This window comes from Rhinoraja longicauda, chromosome 1 (genome assembly GCF_053455715.1).
Source record: "Rhinoraja longicauda isolate Sanriku21f chromosome 1, sRhiLon1.1, whole genome shotgun sequence".
Classification (NCBI taxonomy): Eukaryota; Metazoa; Chordata; class Chondrichthyes; order Rajiformes; family Arhynchobatidae; genus Rhinoraja; species Rhinoraja longicauda.
Genome location: NC_135953.1, coordinates 138,740,017 through 138,765,346, shown reverse-complemented (window position 1 = coordinate 138,765,346; position 25,330 = coordinate 138,740,017). Strand labels below are relative to the sequence as shown.

The following is a 25,330-nucleotide window of genomic DNA, read 5'->3' as shown; positions in this document are numbered from 1 at the left end:
CTTCTCTCCAGAGATGCTGCCTGTCCCTCTGAGTTGAGTTCCTCCAGCGTTTTGTGTCGATCTTCGTTTCAATCTGAAGCATCGACAATTTGTTTCCTCCACAGAGGCTGCTGGTCCCACTGAATTCCTTCAGCAGTGTAGCTTGTTATTCTAAATTTCAGTATCTCCAGTTGAGGATCAGAATTTGGATTATGATCTCCACAGTCAAACATGCAGAAGTAAAACCTGCTGGCAAACTGGCTGTTTCTAGGCGTTTAGAGCGCACATCTGAAAAAGTTGTTAGGGTAAAGAGAATTGAGGTCTGACTTGAGGATCGCAATGTAAATTTGGTGATCACTTTGCTGTACAGGTACCATTCCTTGTATGCAAATTGGGTAAGTGGCTCATTCTGGGGGAAATTCTGTCTATATGGAGTTTGTACGTTCTCCCCGTGACCTGCGTGGGTTTTCGGTTTCCACCCACACTCCAAAGACCAACAGGTTTGTAGGTTAATTGTCTTGGTATAAATGTAAATTGTCCCTAGTGTGTGTAGGATAGTGTTGGTACATGGATAGGACAGGTTTGGAGGGATATGGACCACACACTAGTGTTTGGTGGGACTAGTGTAGCTGGGATATTTTTTCCAGTATGGACAAGTTGGGCCTGTTTCCACACTGTATCACAATGACCCTATGACTAGCTTCAGTTTTTGTTGGGAAATCCTGAAGTTGTTCAGTGCTAGGTGGAAACATTTCAAACAAAAACCAAGATTGGAGAGAAGTCAGCACATGTAAAAATAGCAAGTTTTATTAAAGAGTACAGTCTTTTCATGTCACAATGAAGATCCAGTCATCACTTAATTACAAAATTGAAATTTCAACATCGGCCGAATGATGAAATGTTCTGAAATCCATTTAAGGAGGAAGAATTGGGTACAATTTTCTGCCTCTATGTGGTCCACTGATTGATTTGCGCATGTACAACGAACGGTTCATTCCCGATGCTAACTTACAAGTTTCACTTTATCCTTCAGTACTTTAAATGTGGGGTTACAGTTTATCTTTTTGTTAAAAGTCGCTTGGAGATCTTCTTCAGACTTGTAGTTACCATCACCAACCTCGGCATAATACTGCGATAACACCTGCAAAAGTTTAAATATATTACACATTAGAGCGTAACAAAGAATAACTAACTACACCAGATGCGAAGGAGCTGAAATAATCAGAAACAGGGTTACAGAAATTCAGATTTTGAAAGCTGAAATTATTTCCATTGGTAACCCCAATTTCACGTTTTTGGTTTTTATGGTCTCATCTCTTCAAAATCATCCATCTTTTCTCTCACTACGCGTTTATCTTTTTAAAACCACCACAAAACATACCTTTTTTCTCAACTTTTTAACGGAGATTTCTTGCTCTGGAGACTGCCGTAGAACCATCTTGATTGTTCTTTTCCAGTTGAACTTCCCTGAAATAAATCGGAACTCACATTGTAGCATCCTCTGGTCTACAAGAAATGATTGATCCAGATTTTGCTGAGTAGCACATAAGTTCACGAGTTCTGGGAGCAGAATAAGGCCGTTCGGCTCATCATGTCTACCCCGTCATTCAATCGTGGCTGATCGATCTCTCCCACTCAACCCCATTCTCCTGCCTTCACCCCATAACCCCCGACACCCGCACTAATCACCAACCTATCCATTTCAACCTTAAAAATACCCAATTTCGGCCTTATTTGGAAAGTATCCTGGAGAAAAAGTTTCCATACTCCTGGTGTGGTCTCACCAGGGCCCTGCACAACTGCAGGAGGACCTCCTTGCTCCTATACTCAAATACTCTCGCTATGAAAGCCAACATGCCATTTGCTTTCTTCACTTCCTGCTGTACCTGCATTCTTACTTTCAGTGACTGATGTACAAGGGCACCCAGGTCTCATTGCACCTCCTCTTTTCCTAACCTGACACCATTCAGATAATGGTAGACTCAAAATGCTGGAGTAACAGCGGGACAGGCAGCATCTCAGGAGAGAAGGAATGGGTGACGTTTCAGGTCGAGACCCTTCTTCAGTCTGAGCATTTTGTGTCTACCTTCGACTTAAACCAGCATCAGCACTTCTTTCCTACACCATTCAGATAATAATCTACCATGCATCTGCCCACTCACCCAACCCATCCAGCTGCGTCATTGCATCCTCCTCGCAGCTCACACTGCCACCCAGCTCTGTGTCATCCACAAACTTGGAGATGTTACATTTAATTCCTTCGTCTAAATCGTTAATATATTGTAAATAACTGGGGTCCCAGCACTGAGCCTTGCGGCACCCCACTAGTCACTGCCTGCCATTCTGAAAAGGACCCATTAATTCCTACTCTTTGCTTCCTGTCTGTCAACCAGTTCTCTATCCATGCCTTTACCGTACCCCCAATACCATGTGCTCTAACTTTGCCCACTAATCTCTTGTGTGGGACCTTGACAAAGGCTTTTTGAAAGTCCAGATACACCACATCCACTGGCTCTCCCTTCTCCATTTTACTTGTTACATCCACAAAAAAACCCAGAAGATTAGTCAAGCATGATTTCTCCTTCATAAACCCATGCTGACTTTGACCAATCCTGTCACTGCTTTCCAAATGCGCTGCTATTACATCTTTAATAATCGACTCAAGCATTTTCCCCACTACCGATGTCAGGCTAACTGGTCTATAATTTTGTTTTCTCTCTCCTTCCTTTCTTAAAAAGTGAGGTTACATTAGCTACCCTCCAGTCCACAGGAACTGATCCAGAGTCAAAAGAACATTGGAAATTGATCACCAACGCGTCCACGATTTCTAGGCCCACCTCCTTGAGTACTCTGGGATGCAAACCATCAGGCCCTGGGGATTTATCTGCCTTCAGTCCCAACAGTTTACCTAACACCATTTCCTGACTAATGTAGATTCCCTTCAGTTCCTCCCTCACACCGGATTCTCAACCCCCTAGTATTTCTGGGAGATTGTTGGCTCTGTCTTCACCAAGTACTTGTTTAATTGGTCAGCCATTTCCTTGTTTCCCATTATAAATTCACCTGTTTCTGACTGTAAGGGACTTCAGAAAACATGCATGCATGAATTGTATTCATTTCTTTGACTTGAAGCGTTAACTTTGTTCTTTATTTTTCACTTGAGAGAAACATGGTGGAAGCAGACCCTTCAGGCCCTGTATATTAGCACTATCCTCCTACACACTAGGGACAATTTACAATATACAGAAGCTAATTAACCTACAAACCTGCAAGTCTCTGGAGTGTGGGAGGAAACCGGAGCAATAAAACCTGTTCCTCTTCCCAGAGACTCAACTTGATGTGTTGAATATTTCCAGGATCTTCACATGGTCAAGGAGTAGAATCAGGCCATTCGGCCCATCGTGTCTACTCCACCATTCAATCATGGCTGATCTCTGCCTCCTCATCCAATTTCTTGCTTCCCTCCCTCCCTCCCTCCCTCCCCCCCCCCCCCCCCGTAACCCTTGCCACCCGTTCTAATCAAGAATTTATCTATCTCTGCCTTTTCAGATGTTGTTTTTTTGGAGTTCTCGATTCTGCAGTTTACGTTTTGGACATTAGTCTCCCTCGTGTTGCAGGCGGGTCACTGCCGGGAATTCTAGGGCATGGATGTTATTGACCACTCATCAACCCGTGCCCGAATATTGACGCATGGATTTCTGATGTGTTAATAATGGAATACCTGGCTTTGTCTCATCATTTTCTTCCACTTCTTCAGTTTCTGCAATTTTAGATTTCTTCTCTTTTGATTTCGGCTCACCTGTGTGACATGCATCAGAAAAAGAGTAATCTGTCAGTAAAGGCTCGTTGCCTCGAATAAAAAGATTGCATAAAAATATTGTAGTGGGCCACGATTAGAATGCAGAGAGCCAAATTGTTCAAAAGTAAATTTAAATTGTATTGTGCACCCAATCCCAAAGTACATACTTTTACTTGAATTAATTTATTTAAATCTGGAAACGAAAGTTTCATTTGATAACGCGACTTGTTTCAGCATTAAGAAAGTTGAAATATTGTAGTTCGATTTCCATCCTTCAACCCACATGCATGCATCAAATTTATCCATATCTTTCCCACAGATTTAGCCTTGTTTCATGAGAAGTATTGAGAATGATCAAAGGTATCCCCGGGATGATGGGACTGTCATATGAGGAAAAATTGGAAAGACTGGGCTTGTATTCACTGGAATGCAGAAGCACGAGAGGGGCTCTTATGGAAACGTATAAAATTACAAAAGGACTGGACAAGCTAGATGCAGGAACAAATGGTCCCAATGTTGGGGGAGTCCAGAACCAGGGGCCACAGTCTAAGAATAAAGAGGAGGCCATTTAAAACTGAGGTGAGAAAAAACTTTTTCACCCAGAGTTGTGAATTTGTGCAATTCTCTGCCACAGAGGGCAGTGGAGGCCAATTCACTGGATGAATTTAAAAGAGAGTTAGATAGAGCTCTGGGGGCTAGTGGAATCAAGAGATATGGGGAGAAGGCAGGCACAGGTTACTGATTGTGGATGATCAGCCATGATCACAGTGAATGGCGGTGCTGGCTCGAAGGGCCAAATGGCCTCCTCCGGCACCCCTTTTCTATGTATGTACAGTAAACCCTTGTTTTAACGGTGCGTTTTATAACAGGTTTCAGATGGAGGAGACGGACCTGCCGATGCCACCCCTGGCTCCCACCGTCTCCCCGGTCGCTTAGAGCCCCAGCTTCTGACACCACCCACGACTCCTAAGGTGCACCAGTGAACTGTCCGAAGAAGGATCTCCACCCAAAAGTGTCTGAATGGTCTCGACCCGAAACATCACCTTGTAGCGGGAGCGATCGGTTCAGCCCGAAATAAGGCTAGACGCCAGGTTTAGATTTAGAGATACAGCGCAGAAACAGGCCCTTCGGCCCACCGGGTCCGCGCCGCCCAGCGATCCCCGCACATTAACACTATCCTACACCCACTAGGGACAATTTTTGCATTTGCCCAGTCAATTAACCTACAAACCTGCACGTCTTTGGAGTGTGGGAGGAAACCGAAGATCTCGGAGAAAACCCACGAAGGTCACGGGGAGAACGTACAAACTCCGTACAGACGGCGCCCGTAGTCAGGATCGAACCCGAGTATCCGGCGTTGCATTCGCTGTAAGGCAGCAACTCTACCGCTGCGCCACCGTGCCGCCCTGAGGTTATTCCAGTCGGGGTGGCTTTATTCACACATCTTTGCTCTCCTCTCTCTCCACAACTCCTGGTGAGAAGCACAGTGGACTGGGCAGTGCCCAGACCCTGTCAGTCTCAGTGCCGAGGGCTCGGCCAAGCAGTGGCCTAACTCTCAGGAGTCGCCACAAGACCCCCCCACTCCCCCTCCCCAGAACCGGAGGCACGAAACGAACCGGCGGAGGAACGAGGCGGCCGGACCTGGTACGCACCTCCACTCTCTCAGGGGCCAGCGTAGGCATGGGCGGCCGGGATTGAGGACGCCCCTGACGATGAGGCTGGGCCACCTGCACGGGTTGACTGATGTCCAAATGGACCGGCTTAAGGCGAGCCACCGACATGGTAATCTGCCTTGTCCCCAATTAAATACTTTCCCCCAACATCTAGAAATGTCCCTATGCAAAACAATTTAAAAACCTATGGTGTTGTGGTCATCGTCCCCAAATGTTTCTTACATATCAACACCAGACACTGGCCAGTCTCGTTTCCCCAAAAAGGCAGCCAGCATCATCAGAGACCCACACCACCCTGGCCACACACTCATTTCACCCCTGCCATCGGGAAGAAGGTCCAGGAGCCTGAAAACCGTAGCGTCCATGTTCAGGAACAGCTACTTCCCTACAGCCATCAGGCTATTAAACCCCACAACCTCAAATAAGCTCTGAACTACAATACACTATTATTATTATTAATTATTTACAGTGCACTATGTTTACATATTCTGTTGTGCTGCAGCAAGCACGAATGTCATTGTTCTATCTGGAACACATGACAATAAAACACTCTTGACTCTTCTCAATGCAAGGTCTAGTAAGGTCCCTCCTCGAGTCGGACTAGGGCACATACTGTTTAAGAAAACCTTCTTGGACGCACCTGACAAATTCTGCCCCATCTAATCCTCTTGCCCTGAGTAAGTCCCAGTCAGTATTGGGGAGGTTAACATCACCCATGGGTGGTCCTTCTATCCTTCTGTAATCTGTGTACATACCTGGTCCTCTATCTCCCACTGCCTTATAACGCTTCAGTGTACATACTTTCCAGTATGTCCTCTCTGGGCACAGTTGTGACATTCTCCCTGATTAGCAAAGCAACTCCTCTGCCTCTTCTACCCCTTTCTCTATCTCATCTGAAACATCAAAACCCATGCATATTGAGTTACCAGTTGGGTCTCACTCACAACCAAGTTTCCATAATGGGTTGTTATCATCATAATGCTCAGCACTGATCCAGGTTTATGTTCATCAGCTTTACCGACAATACTCCTTGCATTAAATGAAACACGTTTCACCCCTTTATTATGCCCAGATTCATGAATCACCCCCTACCCGTCCTTCCTATGAGACTTACTTATCATAACCTCCACTTTCTCATCAGCCCTTCCATTTGCTGACCTGATGCTCTGGTTCCCACTGCCATCCATATATTAAAACTCTCGTTTGTTTGTTTGTTTGTTTGTTTGTTTGTTTGTTTGTTTGTTTGTTCCTGAACTACAGCCAAAACGATAGCGTGACAATTTTAGGCCCACCTTACTCACCGTCGTCCCTTTGGTGCTAATGGAAGAAGTTTCATTGAAATTGGTGTTATATTTTTTAAGTTATTCAAAATTTAAATCTATCTCCTAGGGAGGGAGGGAGGGGGAGAGTGGAGGGAGGAGAGTGGAGGGAGGGGGGGAGTGGAAGGAGGGGGAGAGTGGAGGGAGGGGGGAGTGGAGGGAGGAGAGTGGAGGGAGGGGGAGAGTGGAGGGAGGGGGAGAGTGGAGGGAGGGGGAGAGTGGAGGGAGGGGGAGAGTGGAGGGAGGGGGAGAGTGGAGGGAGGGGGAGAGTGGAGGGAGGGGGAGAGTGGAGGGAGGGGGAGAGTGGAGGGAGGGGGAGAGTGGAGGGAGGGGGAGAGTGGAGGGAGGGGGAGAGTGGAGGGAGGGGGAGAGTGGAGGGAGGGGGAGAGTGGAGGGAGGGGGAGAGTGGAGGGAGGGGGAGAGTGGAGGGAGGGGGAGAGTGGAGGGAGGGGGAGAGTGGAGGGAGGGGGAGAGTGGAGGGAGGGGGAGAGTGGAGGGAGGGGGAGAGTGGAGGGAGGGGGAGAGTGGAGGGAGGGGGAGAGTGGAGGGAGGGGGAGAGTGGAGGGAGGGGGAGAGTGGAGGGAGGGGGAGAGTGGAGGGAGGGGGAGAGTGGAGGGAGGGGGAGAGTGGAGGGAGGGGGAGAGTGGAGGGAGGGGGAGAGTGGAGGGAGGGGGAGAGTGGAGGGAGGGGGAGAGTGGAGGGAGGGGGAGAGTGGAGGGAGGGGGGAGAGGGTGCTACACCAATGCTGGAGAGGTTTGGGCCCAACGGGTCCACTTGATCTAGTTTTACATTAAACCCTCCCGATTAGTAGTTTAAATTGGCATTGTGGCAGGCACAAACATCGTGGGCCGAAGAGCACGTTCCTAAGCTGTACAGTTCCATGTTATCCAAATTAGATATACCGTGGGCTTTCCATTTTCCCGCTTCAACTTTCACGTAATCTTATGGAGGGAGAGATGGCATAAATGTTGGGTTACATCTAGAAACAGAGACAATCGGTGCAGAAGGAGGCCATTTGGCCCTTCGAGCCTGCACCGCCATTTATTGTGATCATGGCTGATCATCCACAATCAGTAACCCGCGCCTGCCTTCTCCCCATATCCCTTGATTCCGCTAGCCCCCAGAGCTCTTGGGGCAGGGTTATTTTTCTTGCAGGGTTATTTTTCGCCAAGACTTAAGAGTCGCAGAAGGAATCCTCTCAGGAGATTCTTTTGAAAACAACCGAAATGCAGTTTTATTCCCTCCTGAACATAAAATGATTTTGACCACCCTCATAATGCCGGCAATAATGAATAGTCCATTATGTGAAATGGTGGTTTTCTCATTCCCACCCAGATTTCATTAATGACTGTAAATACCGATTACCCACCTTCAGTGGACGAGTTTGCATGCTTCCGTTTGCCACACTTCACTTTGCTGTGCGAGTTTTCACTGCCCTGCTGCTGCTGCTGGACCTCCTGTCCATTTTCTTCCACCGCTCGGGCTTCTCCTCTGTTCTTCAATTTCTTCGTTTTTTTCTTCTTTTTCTCGTCCAACTGATTCATTTTGTCATCCGGTTTATGACCCGACCCGTTTCCATCCCCCTGCAAATGTCTCTTTGTTTTTTTGGTTTTGTTTTGTCGTTTTTCTTTCCTTTCCCTTTTGTTCTTCTTCTTCTTTTCCTCGACGTTCTCTGTGACAGGCACCTGATCAGAGTTTGCTTCGACAGACTCTGTAGGACCTTCACCATTCTGGGTGTGTTTCTGATATTGTTGCTGGGTCTTTTTATCCTTTTAGCATTTAAAAAAAAAAAAAGTTATGTAACATTAATGTCATTTTATGTAATATTAAACCTAATTTTTGTAACATGAAGTACAATCGTAGAATTGTCAAGATAAACATAGAAAATAGGTGCAGGTATAGGCCATTCGGCCCTTCGAGCCTGCACCGCCATTCAATATGATCATGGTTGATCATCCAGCTCAGTAACCCGTACCTGCCTTCTCTCCATACCCCCTGATCCCTTTAGCCACAAGGGCCACATCTAACTCCCTCTTAAATATAGCCAATGAACTGGCCTCAACTACCTTCTGTGGCAGAGAATTCCACAGACTCGCCACTCTAAGTGTGAAGAAATGTTTTCTCATCTCGGTCCTAAAAGACTTCCCCCTTATCCTTAAGCTGTGACCCCTGGCTCTGGACTTCCCCAACATCGGGAACAATTTTCCCGCATCTAGCCTCTCCAACCCCTTAAGAATTTTATATGTTTCAATAAGATCCCCCCTCGGTCTTCTAAATTCCAGCGACATTTTCTGTGTAACTTCCATATCCCTCAATAGTCAATATAGTCAATTTATTTGTCACATACACATAAATGTGCAGTGTAATGAAAAATTACCCGCAGTTCAACAATAAGATCAATAAGAATAATCAATAAAAATGCAATAACACACACAATCATAAACTAACACCAAACAAAAGAAACATCCATCACAGTGAGTCTCCTCCAGTCACCTCCTCACTGTGATGGAAGGCCAGAATGTCTTTTTCTCTTCCCTGCCGTCTTCTCCCGGGGTCAGGCTGTTGGAGTTGCCACGTCGGGTCGCACACTGTAAAGAAGTTGTTTTAAACTTTGCTATTAATATCACCTCATGATCCACTGTGTGATATAGCACCCAAGACTAGACATTCACCCATCACAATTGTGAACATTTTAAATGATCCAGCGTCCACAAGCTCTTGAGGTATAACTTTCCACATGTTCACTTACATTGCTCACGGCAGCAGCAAAGATCTCCCACACCTGCTCCTGGAGGGCCGCATTTATGATCCTCAAACTATTTTTCATCCAGTTCTGAAACAAAATAAATAAGTTTTAAGTATAAGAAAATAACTGCAGATGCTGGTACAAATCGAAGGTATTTATTCACAAAATGCTAGAGTAACTCAGCAGGTCAGGCAGCATCTCGGGAGGGAAGGAATGGGTGACGTTTCGGGTCGAGACCCTTCTTCAGACTGATGTCAGGGGGGCGGGACAAAGGAAGGATATAGTCAAGTCAAGTCAATTTTATTTGTATAGCACATTTAAAAACAACCCACGTTGACCAAAGTGCTGTACATCTGATTAGGTACTAAGGAAAAAATGAAACATACAGTAGCACACAAACATAACAGCACATACAAAACAGTTCACAGCGCCTCCTCAATGGGCCTCAAACGCTAGGGAGTAGAAATAGGTTTTGAGCTTGGATTTAAAGGAGTCGATGGAGGGGGCAGTTCTGAACGGCACGTAGCACAGCGGTAGAGTTGCTGCTTTACAGCGAATGCAGCGCCGGAGACTCAGGTTCGATCCTGACTACGGGTGCTGCACTGTAAGGAGTGTGTACGTTCTCCCCGTAACCTGCGTGGGTTTTCTCCGAGATCTTCGGTTTCCTCCCACACTCCAAAGACGTACAGGTCTGTAGGTTAATTGGCTGGGTAAATGTAAAAATTGTCCCTAGTGGGTGTAGGATAGTGTTAATGTGCGGGGATCGCTGGTCGGCGCGGACTTGGAGGGCCGAAAAGGCCTGTTTCCGGCTGTAGATATATATGATATGATGGGGAGTGGGATGCTGTTCCACAGTCTAGGAGCTGCAACCGCAAAAACGCATATAGGTGGAGACAGGAAGATAGAGGGAGAACTGGGAAGGGGGAGTATTTTAGATCTGTTGGCTGAAACGGACGAGCAGTCTCTCCGGCACAGCATAACAAACCACATAGTACATTGTATATGGGCGGCACGGTGGCGCAGCGGTAGAGTTGCTGCCTTACAGCGAATGCAGCGCCGGGGACTCAGGTTCGATCCTGACTACGGGCGCCGTCTGTACGGAGTTTGTACGTTCTCCCCGTGACCTGCGTGGGTTTTCTCCGAGATCTTGGGTTTCCTCCCACACTCCAAAGACGTACAGGTATGTCGGTTAATTGACTGGGTAAATGTAAAAATTGTCCCTAGTGTGTAGGATAGTGTTAGTGTGCGGGGATCGCTGGGCAGCGCGGACCCGGTGGGCCGAAGGGCCTGTTTCCGCGCTGTATCACTGCAGACAATAACGTGGAGGACTGTAGGAAATCTCTTAACTTTTCTTTCGAAGGTCAAAAAATGGTTTCTGTTTGTCAAATACCACCATTGAGAAATTTCCAACATACCATTATAAATGATCATGGACAGTTGGTCACTGATTAAGACCTTGAATTCACAGTAGGCAGAACAAGCTTAATATGCAAAAATCATTCGGCATATACCAATGACATAAATGAAACAATTGAGCTAAAAATAGAGGCAAAGGCGGAAATGAAACAGCTAAACTTTGTGTAGTTGACGTGCTTTAAGGAACGAATATTTTACAAAGCACAATGGAATATCCCACATTTAGCACAGAGAAGCCCTTTATATCAGCGTAAAAAATATATAAATTCCACACAGGACAAAGCCTCTGAAACCACACAAGCTAATGAAAACTACTCCGCGCAATTTGGAGTAACAATTCAGGCAGATTATTATTAAAGAGATCATTCAAAAAGAGGAACAAACCTGGAATTTAGCTTTCTTTCGCGGTATGTTATCATAAGAATCCATTTGCTGCAAAACCTCACGCACCCTTGGACTAACTTTTGAGTCATTCATTGTTTCGTGGATTTTCTGCAGGTGTGAAAAAAAGGAATTAAATTATGTCACAATAATGGACACTGTTTTTTCCTTTAGATATGGTACACAATGAAACGTGTAGTCCGTCCGCCTGGACCTACTAGATCTCCCGGTCTCCCAAACATTTAAATTCCCCTGCCCATTCCCACACTGATCTTTCTGTCCTAGGCCTCCTCCATTGTCAGGAGTGAGGCTAAACGCAAATTGGAGGAACAGCATCTCAGGTTTCGCTTGGGCAGCTTACACCCCAGTGGTATGAATATTGATTTCTCTAACTTTAAGGAACCCCTGCATTCCCGCTCTCTCTCCATCCCTCCCCCACCCAAGTCCCACCAGCTTCTCGTTCTCACCTAGCACACAGCCAACAATGGCCTGTTTCCTTTATCATCGTTACTTTTTTGCATGTCTTTCATCCATTTGTTCTATATCTCTCTGCATTACCGTCCACATCTCTTGTTTCCCTTTCCCCTGACTCTCAGTCTGAAGAAGGGCCTCGACCCGAAATGTCACCCATTCCTTCCCTCCAGAGATGCTGCCTGTCCCGCTGAGTTACTCCAGCTTCTTGTGTCTATCTTTGGTACACTATGAACACCTACTTTGAAATCAGCTGCCAAATAAACATCATAAATCATGAAAATGGGTAATGATTATACAGCACAGAAACCCCCTACCATCTGATTGAATCAAGTTGTGGCGATGTTAATGCTCAGGTCTAGTATCCGCCCACCTTTCCATACCTTTTATCTTCATAATAATAAAATTATGTTGTGAAATTCATTCGAGGGCCAAACATGACTAAAATTTAGAGGAGGGACATGGATTTAGTCTGTGTAAGAAGGAACTGCAGATGCTGGTTTAAATTGAAGATAGGCCCAAAAAGCTGTAGCAACTCAGCGGGACAGGCAGCATCTCTGGAGAGAAGGAATGGGTGACATTTCAGGTCGAGACCCTTGGATTTAGTAGCGAGGGTATAGAGCTCGTGACAGGAGCCAGTTATACGTGTCTTTCCAATATTTGTCAGCGGAAATATCTGTGCGTAGAGTGTTTTAGGTTTAGTTTAGAGATACAGTGCGGAAACAGGCCCTTTCGGCCCACCGGGTCCGCGCCGCCCAGCGATCCCCGCACATTAACACCATCCTATACCCACTAGGGACAATTTTTTATTTTTTTATTTTTTAACATTTACCGAGCCAATTAACCTACAAACCTGTACGCCTTTGGAATGTGGGAGGAAACCGAAGATCTCGGAGGAAAACCACACCGGTCACGGGGAGAACGTACAAACTCCGCACAGACAGCACCCGTAGTCGGGATCGAACCCAGGTCTCCGGCGCTGCGCTCGCTGTAAGGCAGCAACTCTACCGCTGCGCCACCAGCCTCAACTACCTCCTCTGGCAGCTTGTTCCATACACCCACCACTCATTGAGTGGTAGAGAACATAGAACACAGCACAAGGACAGGTCCTTCGGCCCACAATGTCTGCGCTGCAGATGTTGCCAAGCCCATCACTTATCTACCTGCACATAACCCATATCCCTCCATATGCATCTGCCTATCCAAATGTCTTGTAAATTCCGCTAACGTATCAGCCACCATCACTGGCAGTGCATTCCAGGCAGTCACCACCCTCTGTGTAAAGAAATTGCCTCACACATCTCCTTTAAACTTTGCCACTCTCACCTTAACGCTGTGCCCTCCAGCGATTGATTTTCAAACCTGGGTAAAACTGCCTGACTATGGTACGTTGGGCAAGCATTTGGGGAATGTTAGGGAAAATAGAGAAGTCAAGGGAGATGGGGGAACAATAGACAATAGGTGCAGGAGGAGGCCATTCGAGCCAGCACCGCCATTCAATGTGATCATGGCTGATCATTCTCAATCAGTACCCCGTTCCTGCCTTCTCCCCATACCTCCTGACACCGCTATCCTTAAGAGGTCTTCCTAGCTCGCTCTTGAATGCATTCAGAGAATTGGCCTCCACTGCCTTTTGAGGCAGAGAATTCCACAGATTCACAACTCTCTGACTGAAAAAGTTTTTCATCATCTCCGTTCTAAATGGCCTACCCCTTATTCTTAAACTGTGGCCCCTGGTTCTGGACTCCCCCAACATTGGGAACATGTTTCCTTCCTCTAACGTGTCCAACCCCTTAATAATCTTATACGTTTCGATAAGATCTCCTCTCATCCTTCTAAATTCCAGTGTATACAAGCCCAGTCGCTCCAGTCTTTCAACATATGACAGTCCCGCCATTCCGGGAATTAACCTAGTAAACCTACGCTGCACGCCCTCAATAGCAAGAATATCCTTCCTCAAATTTGGAAACCAAAACTGCACACAGTACTCCAGGTGCGGTCTCACGAGGGCCCTGTACAACTGCACACAGTACTCCAGGTGCGGTCTCGCTAGGGCCCTGTACAACTGCACACAGTACTCCAGGTGCGGTCTCACTAGGGAGAAGTACACCTGGGTGTCATGAGTGAGCTTGCTGTTTGCAGACAATGCCACTGGGATCATCTTGGCGAGGTGAATGACTTTACCAGGAGGGGGCAGCACAGAGATAGGAAATAGAGGTTAGACACAAAAAGCTGGAGTAACTCAACGGGCCAGACAGACTGACCCGAAACGTCACCCATTCCAACTCTCCAGAGATGCTGCCTGTCCAGCTGAGTTACTCCAGCTTTTTTTGTGTCTATCTTCAGTTTAAACCAGCATCTGCAGTGCCTCCCTACACAAAAGAAATGGAGGTGGAAGGCAAAATCAGATCAACAGGATTCGAGACAGTTGCAGCAAGAGAGGTCATTTTTCATAAGTGATAGCAGCAGAATTAGGCCATTCCCCATCATGTCTACATTCTCTATTTGCCAATGACAGACATTACATTTCACTTATTCACTCCGTTTACTGGTCCTTGAATACAAAGTACTCTTTGATCTATGAAAAGATCATGTCATAAATGATAGGATCAGAATTAGGCCATTTGGCCCATCAAGTCTACTCAGCCATTCAATCACGGCTGATCTATCTCTCACTCTCAACCCCCTTCTCCTGTCTTCTTCGCATAACCCCTGACACCTGTACTAATCAAGAATCTATCAATCTCTGCCGTAAAAAATATCCATTGCCTTAGCCTCCACAATCATGAGTGAGCTTGCTGTTTGCAGACAATGCCACTGCGATCATCTTGGCGAGGTGGATGAAGTTACCAGGAGGGGGCAGCAGAGATAGGCTTGTGTACAAGCGGTCCACCATGGGGCGGTGAGTGACCCCAGGGTAAGGCGGTAGCGGGCCCCACAATGCCCACGTGGATGTGAAGCACCACGCCGTGCTTGGGGCTGGACGAGCGGACTGGGGGGGGGGGTCAGGATGTCAGGAAACTTGGCCAGTACCTGTGCGTAGCAGGAGTCCACGGACGACAGCGGGCCAGCCGGCGGCACTATCAGATCGCCCAGACGCAGTGCGATCGGCTTCATGGTGGCAGAGTGGAGCAGGCTCCGCCGCTTGACGTCCGCCAGGAGGAAGTCAGCGCCCAACATCGGTCGGGACACATCGGCGACGGTGAATAGCCAGGAGAACTGACAGGCCACGAAGATGAGCGGGACCATGCCAACCCCACAAGTCCGAAAGGGGCTGCCATTCGCCGTGGTGAGTACGGGGCCTCGCTTACCGGAACGAATGTCCGCCGGTGGAGGGGGCAGGACGCTCAACTCCGCCCCGGTGTCGACAAGGAAACGTGCCCCGGAGCGCCAATCCCAGGCGAAGAGGCGATGAATGTGGCCGGCCGCCGCAGCAGCGACTACAGGCGGCCGGCCCCGGCGTTTCCCGGGAACGAGCAGGGCTGGCGGCACTGACGAGCTGCAGCGCCCCAGCGCTGGTGGTAGAAGCACCAGTGAGGCCTGTAGGTGGCGCCCGGAGCAGGCTGCGGGCCGGGCTGGAGCGGCACGGCGGCGGGAGAACCGGCAACGGTCGCGGGCAGCATTCGCGCAGGCCTCCGCGGCGCAGCCGAGACGCGATTGATGGCGCCGCCAAGCTGCGGTTCGAATCCCGGCGCGGTGGAGGCCATGCCCGGTGCGTCCACGTCCAGCCGACCGGCTATCCAAATCACGTCGGCACGCTCACCCAGGGCCTGCAGGTCCACGAAGGATTCGCCGACGAGCAGCAGGCGGATGTCGCACGGCAGCTGTCGGAGAAAGGCATGCTGGAACAGAAAGCAGGGCGGGTGGTCGTCCAGGAGCGAGAGCATGTCGCTCAACAGGTCCGACGGCCGCCGATCCCCCAGGCCGTCCATCCGGAAGATTCTCGCCGCCCGCTCGGATTCACTGAGGCCGAACCGACGGAGCAGGAGTTCTTTCAGACCTCGGTATTTGTTGTCCGCCGGAGGATCGCCAAGGTAATGCCCGACGCAGTCAGCGGTCTCCGGATCGAGGGCGCCGACCACGTAATAGAAGCGAGTTGCATCCACCGTGACGCCCCGCAGGTTAAACTGGGCTTCCGCTTGCAGAAACCAGACGTCCGGTTCGCCGGTCCAAAACGGCGGCAGCTGAAGTCCGGCCGCACTGAGCTGGCCCTGGTCTGCGTTTTCATCCATCTTAAAAAACAATGGAACGTCGGGGTCACCAGTGTAACGGTGCAGATGTCCGGATCCGAAATAAGGTCAGACGCCAGGCAAGTACCGACCGAGAAGGCCGTTTAATAAAGATTACTGCAACCACGCACTACACAAGACAGGCAAGGGAATGCCACCAAACCCCTCCAGGGAAACCCCGTAGCCCGGGGCCGTTCCAGACCCGTCCATCCAGTGCCGAGGGCTTCGACCCAGGGGGTAGCCTAATCCCCAGGGACCGCCACAAAGAGACGTTTTTGGAGAGGAAAGGAAGATCGGCATTGGGATGACGGTCCACACCAATGGAAGATTTGTTTTGAGAGGATGAGGACAAAAAACGTGAAGGAGTCAACAGGAGAAGGAGGAAGAGCATTTACATTTTTGACCGGCGCACGTGCCAATAATTTGCAGTGGCAGTTTATTGTCAAAAGAGTCTCACGGTAAGTTCAAAGAAAGCACGAGGGAATACCGGAAATAAGCAAATTCAGAGAAGGCAAGAGGAAGGAAAGACAGCAAGAAAGGACTTCAATGGAATCCGAGGGAGCAACTCTTTTTACCCTGAGGATGATGGTTATTTGGAACGAGCTGCCAGAAGAAGTAGTTGAAGCAGGTACAATAACAACATTTAAAAGACGCTAACAGGTACATAGATGGAAAGGATCATAAGGGTTTTGACCAAAGATACTAGAGGAACAAGATGGACCACTCCGTTGAAATCGCCTATACTGAAGTGTAGTATGCAAAGGAGCCATTTTAGTAGGCAAAACCCGCCGTTCGTTATGCCTCTCGCAGTGTAATCAGTGTTTTGGGGGAACAGTATGTGTGATTATAACATTACAATGCAGAATACATCTCATCTATCAATTCACAGATGTTTGTCATTTTTCTTTTTAAATGTTTCTGCAAGTTTCTGCCTAATAAAATGGCGCCGTGATGTACTACGGTTTTTAGGGTCGAGTGGTCTATCTTGCTCCTCTGGTATCTTTAGTATAGACTATTCAGGGACAAATGGGACTAGCTTAGATGAGGCATCTTACTCGGCATGGATGAGTTGGGGCAAAAGGCCTGTTTTCATGCTGTCTGCTACTATGTCTCTATACATTTAACCAAAAGTAGAACATGATATTCAAGAGTTTATTCATGAAATCCCATTTTATTTTATTCACAAAAATCACACTAGAATGCTCCTAAAAACTTGCTGATTTCGAGTTGTAGTCTTACTTGATTGTGTTGAAGATGGTATCCAACAACCTGTATATTAGCGTATACTTATACACATTGGGCTTGTATACACTGGAATTTAGAAGGATGAGAGGGGATATTATTGAAACATATGATTATTAAGGGATTGGACACGGAAGGGAAAAATGTTCCCGATGTTAGGGGAGTCCCGAACCAGGGGCCACAGTTTAAGAATAAGGGGTAGGCCATTTAGAACGGAGATGAGGAAGAACCTTTTTCACCCAGAGAGTTGTGAATCTGTGGAATTCTCTGCCTCAGAAGGCAGTGGAGGCCAATTCTCTGAATGTTTTCAAGAGAGAGTTAGGTAGAGCTCTTAAAGATAGCGGAGTCAAGGGATATGGGGAGAAGGCAGGAATGGGGTACTGATTGTGGATGATCAGCCGTGATCACGGTGAATGGCGGTGCTGGCGCGAAGGTCCGAATGGCTTACTCCTGCACCTATTGTCGATTAATATAAAAACGTGAGATCGAAGTTGAGTAGTACACAAAAGCTCATTGACACATTGTTTTAATATCTTTAAGAATGAAGTACTCTGCCATCGTGTTCCTTGAAGCACAAAAGAGGGTTTATCTACCTGTATCCACTGTTGCTGTTTCGTGTCTCCCTTTTTGGCTTTGCCTTCAAACCCTTTACCGCCATACTTCTGATCTTCTGTAATGCATTTTGTATGGAGTTTATAATCATTTCCCCTGTAAACATTGACAGAACACCATTAGTAAGAAATGTTAAATGCTTGCTACTTCATCTCATCTCAGGCTTGGATAGAGTGGATGTGGAGAAGATGTTTCCACTCGTGGGAAAGTCTAGGACCGGAGGTCACAGCCTCTGAATTAAAGGACGTTCTTTTCAGAAGGAGATGAGGAGGAATTTCTTTTGTCGGAGGGTGGTGGATCTATGGTATTCTGTGGTATCAGTGGATATATTTAAGGCAGAGATAGATAGATTCTTGATTAGGGGTAGGCCATTTAGAACGGAGATGAGGAAGAACTTTTTCAGTCAGAGAGTGGTGAAGGTGTGGAATTCTCTGCCTCAGAAGGCAGTGGAGGCCAGTTCGTTGGATGCTTTCAAGAGAGAGCTGGATAGAGCTCTTAAGGATAGTGGAGTGAGGGGGTATGGGGAGAAGGCAGGAACGGGGTACTGATTGAGAGTGATCAGCCATGATCGCATTGAATGGCGGTGCTGGCTCGAAGGGCTGAATGGCCTACTCCTGCACCTATTGTCTATGGGAGTCAGAGGCAGAAGGAAGAAGAATGGGGTTAGGAGATTAGATCAGTCATGATTTAATGTCAGAGTAGACTTGATGGGCCGAATAGCCTAATTCTGCTCCTATCACTTATGATTTTGTGATAATGCAACCAGAAAACTCACTGGTGAATGTGCATTTCATTTTGTGAAACTGGTAGTCCACGCCAAACATATAAATCTGAGGTTCTCTGCAGAATGCTATCAATTTGGTTGCTTTGGAATTCAATGGAAATACAGGAAGAACTATCCGATTAAAATAGCAAGTCAGGAACAAAGGAGCTGCAATGGAAGACTGTTAAAGATAAAGATCACTTAAAACCAGATCACCAATTCACATCGGAATTGTTAGCACCAGGCAGAAGTTCCCTTTAATGGCTTTTCATATTTTTCATTCAAGTGTTTTGTATCACTATTCTTTATATTCCAAATATTATTTTTTGTTAAAACATGTCCATGACTTTTACCCCCCTAAACGTAGCGAGCCAGGAATTTCTAACAAAAGAATACGTTTAAATTATACTAGACCAAGTGGCCCCGTTGGGCCCAAACCTCTCCTGGTGCAGCACCCTCTCCTCTCCCCCCTCCCCTCCCGTCCCCCTCCCCCCTCCCTCCCTCGGAGATAGATTTAAACTTTAAAATGTGAATAACTTTAAAAATATAACACCGATTTCAACGAAACCTCTTCCATTAGCACCATGGAAGCTAATGGAAGTTGGTGCTGTTGTGGATAGTGTGGAAGGTTGTCTAAGGCCATAGCACTATATGATTGAGATTAAAAAAGTGGGCAGAGCATTGCTGATCCACCTCTTTGGTGACCCTCGGATTATCCTTGATCGGACTTTGCTGGCTTTACTTTGCACTAAACGTTATTCCCTTATCATGTATCTATACTCAGTAAATGGATCGATTGTCATCATCCATTGTCTTTCTGCTGACTGGTTAACATGCAACAAAGGCTTTCCCTAGTACCTCAGTACACGTGCCATTAAACTAAACTGAACATGTGACATATTAATCATGACAAGTGCGACACAATGCATTTAGGGAAATCAAGTGGGGACAAGACATGGAGGTGCAAGAGATTGTACAGTTAGTTTAGTTTAGAGACACAGCGCGGAAACAGGCCCTTCGGCCCAGCGAGTCCGTGCTGGCCAGCGAGCAAAGAGTGGAGGTGAATGGAGTAGGCCAGTATAAAGAGGTGGTGGTGGTGGGAGGGGGAAAGAGCGGGCAAGCTGTAATAGCGAGTCTGGATGAAAACTTGTTTGAACAGTGAGAGAGCAGTGGAAATCATGGGGGGGGGGGGGGGGAACACAGCATCCCACAGAACTCTCCAAGGACAGGAGGAGAATTTCTTCAAAGGAGGCATGACCTCCCCTCCCCAACCCATTCTGCTTTCCGTAGAGACCACTCTCCCCATGACGTCTTTGCTCACCCCTCCTCCGTCTCAGGCTTTTCCCGTGCAACTGCATTGGATGCGACACCCGAGCCTCTACCTCCTCTCTCGTCGTCAATCAGGAGCCGAAATAGCCCTTCCAGGTGAGGCAGAGAGTCAAATGCACCTTCTTCAACTTGTGCATTACGTTTGGCGGTCTAGGTCTGGCCTCCTCCGCAGTAAGACCAACGAGGACCAGGCGACTGTTTTGCCGAGCACCACTTCTCGACCTGGCATGGCCAGTTGCTACCCATTCCAACAGGCCTCCTCATTCCCACACCACCCTGCCTGCCCTTAGCCTCCTCCACTTTCTAGAGGAACAGCATATTCCGGCCCGGTGGTCTATAATCCAATGGCACGGACATGGAATTCTCTAATCTCAGGTAACCTGCTTCCCCATGTTCCTCTCTACCCAGATCCTCTCACACATGTCCCACAAGCACCCCATGCACTCCATCGTCCACACTCCCCCATCAGCCCCTCCCCTCCCCTTTTGTTCCAAATTGTCCGTACCACTTCCCTAATTTGATCCCACGCTGCACTTTCATTTCCCATTGGATTCCATCATCTGCGTCGCTTGTGATTGTGAACATTGAACATGAGGCTCCGGCCTAGGTCACTATCTCAACCTTCTCCCCACATGCGTCCATCCATTCAATCCACCCCTTCTCACCTGGACCCATATGGGATTTGCAAGCTCTTGCCCCACGCCCTCAACTTTATATATATATATTGCTATACTCCCTCCACCCTTTCAGTCCAGAAGGTACTTGACCTGAAATATTGACTGTCCCATTTCCCATCGCAGATGCTGTCTAACTTACTAGGTGCCTCAGCAATTTGTTTTCTGGGGTAGGATTTATAGAATAAATGGCAAGGTGCTAAGAGACGTTGCTGAACTTAGGGTTCGAGTTCATCGTTCTCTGGAAATAGCAACACAGATAGATAGGGTGGTGAAGAAGGCACACAGCATGCTTGCACTCATAGATTGGGACGTAGAATATAAAAAGGTGGAATGTGTATGAAGCAACTGCAGATGCTGATTTAATCCAAAGATAGGCACCTGGAGTATTGCGTACAGTTTTGGTCTCCTAAAGACATTCTTGCCATGGAGGGAGTACAGAGAAGGTTCACCAGATTGATTCCTGGGATGGCAGGACTTTCATATGAAGAAAGACTGGATAGACTCGGCTTGTACTCGCTGGAATTTAGAAGATTGAGCGGGCATCTTATAGAAACTTACAAAATTCTTAAGGGGTTGGACAGGCTAGACGCAGGAAGATTGTTCCCGATGTTGGGGAAGTCCAGAACAAGGGGTCACAGTTTAAGGTTAAGGGGGACGTCTTTTAGGACCGAGATGAGAACATTTTTTTTCACACAGAGAGTGTTGAATCTGTGGAATTCTCTGCCACAGAAGGTAGTTGAGGCCAGTTCATTGGCTATATTTAAGAGGGAGTTAGATGTGGCCCTTGTGGCTAAAGGGATCAGGGGGTATGGAGAGAAGGCAGGTACGGGATACTGAGTTGGATAATCAGCAATGATCATATTGAATGGCGGTGCAGGCTCGAAGGGCCGAATGGCCTACTCCTGCACCTATTTTCTATGTTTCTAAAAATGCTGGAGTAACTCAGCGGGTCAGGCAGGCAGCATCTCTGGAGAGAAGGAATGGGTGCCGTTTCACTCCCTGCGTTTAATGCTTGATTTGTGGTGCAGGCAAACATAAGAAGAAAGTAGAGGAAATAATAGGAAAAACTTTAAATTCAAATAAGATATAATGTACAAACAAACTATAGTCTTTCTACACCAAATGCTTACCCGAAGTCCTTGCCACAGTCAATACATGACAAACATGAGCAGCTCCGACAGATATTAAAATGTTTTTCCACTTGAGCTTTCTTCACAGACTCTCCGCATCCATTGCAGGTAAAGAAAACCATTTTGTTTTATTCTAGATATCAGCTCTAGAAACCAACAGGCTCTGTTTTTCACTCCTGTCGAAGCCAAGATATGAGATTGATTACCTGGACATTGCAATACCAGGTGAGGAAGAATGGTCAAGTTCAATACTGATTTTAAGGTTGCTTTTAAAATTCTAACCTTCACTTTCAAGATTAACTGTGGTATAAGAAGATAACTGCAGATGCTGGGACAAATCGAAGGTTTTTATTCACAAAATGCTGGAGTAACTCAGCAGGTCAGGCAGCATCTCGGGAGAGAAGGAATGGGTGACGTTTCGGGTCGAGACCCTTCTTCAGACTGATGTCAGGGGGGGCGGGACAAAGGAAGGATATAGGTGGAGACAGGAAGATAGAGGGAGATCTGGGAAGGAGGAGGGGACGGGAGGGACAGAGGAACTATCTAAAGTTGGAGAAGTCAATGTTCATACCACTGGGCTGCAAACTGCCCAGGCGAAATATGAGGTGCTGTTCCTCCAATTTCTGGTGGGCCTCACTATGGCACTGGAGGAGGCCCATGACAGAAAGGTCAGACTGGGAATGGGAGGGGGAGTTGAAGTGCTCGGCCACCGGGAGATCAGTTTGATTAATGCTGACTGTGGTATGCTGGCAAGGCAGGTGTCGCCGATCCTCTGGAAAACAGCGTTCACAGCTTTATCAATTTATGACTAATATTGGCATTATAAACAAAGTGCTGGAGGATCTCAGCAAGTCAGGCAGCATCCACGGAGGGAATGCACAGATGACATTTCCGGTCAGAATGTTCTCTGTCCATTCCCTCCACAGATGCTGTCTCACTTGCTGAGTTCCTTCAGTAGTTTGCTTTTTGCTCAGGATTCCAGCACCCGTAGTCTCTTGTGTCTCCACTGAGATTAGTGTCCAGCTTTCCCTCATATTGCTCAAGGTAATAATCCTTGTCCAGGAAAAAGGCGCAATTTATAAAGAGAAATATCACGGATCATTCATGGCAAGGGTCTGTAAACTGTATGGTGCATGCGTTAAGAACAAGAACATTGTTAAGTATAGGAACATGGAACTGCAGATGCTGGCTTATAAAAGAAGACACAAAGCGCTGGAGTGGCTCAGCAGGTCAGGCAGCGTCTCTGGAGAACATGGATAGGTGACGTTTCAGGTCAGAACCCAGTCTGACGAAGGGGATAAGGGATTAGGGCAATTAAAGGTCGGCAAAGACTTGGTAGGCCAAAGGGCCTATTTTCGTGCTTCATGTCTCCAAAAAGGTTAGTGGGGGAATTTGTATAGCAAATGGAATTTGTGATTTGTCTGGAAAATAAGGGTTAGTTGTACAAAATTTCAACTCAGATTCTAGATGTTGCACAAGCAGTCTGATGAGAGGGTTTAAAGAAGTGGCAGTAACCTGTAGCTGAGTGTGAAGGCCATAATCATGGAAGGAATGATGTTTCAATGGGTGACTTTTCTGTTCGGGTTTATAAAAAAAAAACTTTAGTCTCAAGCATATGTTTTAAACATATTTGGTCCTAAATGATTGAATGATTTTGGTCTGATTTTATTTTAAACAATACTCTCTCCCATTGTTAATGTTATAAATTTTAGGTCTGTACTTCATTCACCCTCTACTTTTTAATAAGACAATAACTGCAGATGCTGGTACAAATCAAAGGTATTTATTCACAAAATGCTGGAGCAGCTCAGCAGGTCAGGCAGCAACCTCTACTTTTTGGTCCATCTGCAAGCTTGGAATAAAGATCAGAAAATAGTTTGGAAAACTCTACTGCTGCAACTCAGAGAGAATGGTATTTGATAAAAGGCAAAGAACATTGCGTGATGCCCATCTCAAGGTTTCAGAAATGTATTAACTCGTGGATGTTTTTCAGAATGTGTTAAAGAGACATAAAAGTTGATGGGAAGGAGGCGATGCGATGCAGGCAGTCACACAGTGATGAAAAGTTGCCCAGTGACACGGTGATGAACGCTGCCTCAGTCCATCATCCCCACCATCAAAGGGATTTACCGAAGTCGCTGCCTCATTACAGCAGCCAGCATCATCAGAGACCCACACCACCCTGGCCACGCACTCACTCCACCCCTGCCATCGGGAAGAAGGTACAGGAGCCTGAAAACTGTAACGTCCAGGTTCAGGAGCAGCTTCTTCCCTACAGCCATCGGGCTATTAAACACTACAACCTCAAATAAGCTCTGAACTTCAATAGACTATTATTATTAGTATTATTATTGCACTACTATTGTTTGTTTTTTTGAGTATGTGAGTGTATGTATAATAATATATGTATGTATGTATGTATGTATGTATGTATGTATGTATGTATGTATGTATGCATGCATGCTGCCTGTCCTGCTGAGTTACTCCAGCATTTTGTGTCTACCATCAATCTAAAACAGCATCTGCAGGTTTTTCCTACACATTATGTATGTGGATATGTGTACGCACACACACATATATATATATATATACATACATATATACATATATATACATATATATATATACATATACATATATATATATACATATACATATATATATATACATATACATATATATATATACATATACATATATATACATATATATATACACACATATATACATATATACACATATATATATATATATATACATATATATACATATATATACATATATATACACACATATATACATATATATACACACACACACATATATACATATACTTACACAAATACATACACACACCTATATATATACATGTATACATATATATACAGCGACATACATGCATACATACTATACATACATATATACTATAAATACATACATACTATACATACATGCATACTATACACACATACATATATATATATATATACACATATACATACACACATATATATATATTAATATATATGTGTGTGTGTGTGTACTTGTGGGTATACTGAATTTTTGTTTTCTCTCTCTGGTTTATCATAATGTTTACAGCGCACTATGTTTCCATATTCTGTTGTGCTGCAGCAAGTAAGATTTTCATAGTTCTGTCTGGGACACTTGACAGTGCTCCAGAACAACACGTGGCCATGGGCATGATCATGTTGAATGGCTGCCTGTGCTGGCTCGAATGGCCCACTCCTGCACCTATTTTTTTTTACCTCTGTGTAACATTCACTCTTACAAACACACACACACACACCAAAAGAACAAACCTCACAACAAACGACGACGACGACGGTTTATTCTTCTTACCTGTGGAGCTGCAAAGATCACCACGCCGTCACCAACACCAGTAACAGTAACACGAACACCGGTAACACCAGCAGCAGGAGGAGGACCAATGAAGAGCAATGAACACCCGGACACTTTCCACATGTGGCACCGGAACAGGGCACGGCGTTGAAACCGGAACAGGGCACGGCGTTGAAACCGGAACAGGGCACGGCGTTGAAACCG

General features: G+C 46.4%; 1 protein-coding gene across 2 annotated transcripts; it reads right to left on the bottom strand.

Moving 5' to 3' along the window:
• Positions 1 to 765: 765 nt before the first annotated feature.
• Positions 766 to 25,268, bottom strand: lyar (Ly1 antibody reactive homolog (mouse)). Of its 2 annotated transcripts, XM_078407207.1 has the most exons (9): positions 25,127 to 25,265; positions 21,767 to 21,942; positions 17,849 to 17,963; positions 11,317 to 11,424; positions 9,520 to 9,603; positions 8,140 to 8,539; positions 3,701 to 3,778; positions 1,361 to 1,446; positions 766 to 1,120 (listed from the first exon to the last, which is right to left on the bottom strand). In XM_078407207.1, the coding sequence occupies exons 2-9, from the start codon at positions 21,886 to 21,888 to the stop codon at positions 983 to 985; spliced, it is 1,131 nt and encodes a 376-aa protein (XP_078263333.1). In that variant the 5' UTR covers positions 21,889 to 21,942; positions 25,127 to 25,265; the 3' UTR covers positions 766 to 982. The 2 variants fall into 2 exon arrangements, with proteins under 2 accessions (XP_078263333.1, XP_078263342.1); XM_078407216.1 differs by lacking the exon at positions 1,361 to 1,446 and having other exon boundaries at positions 25,127 to 25,268.
• Between the last annotated feature and the right edge of the window lie 62 nt (positions 25,269 to 25,330).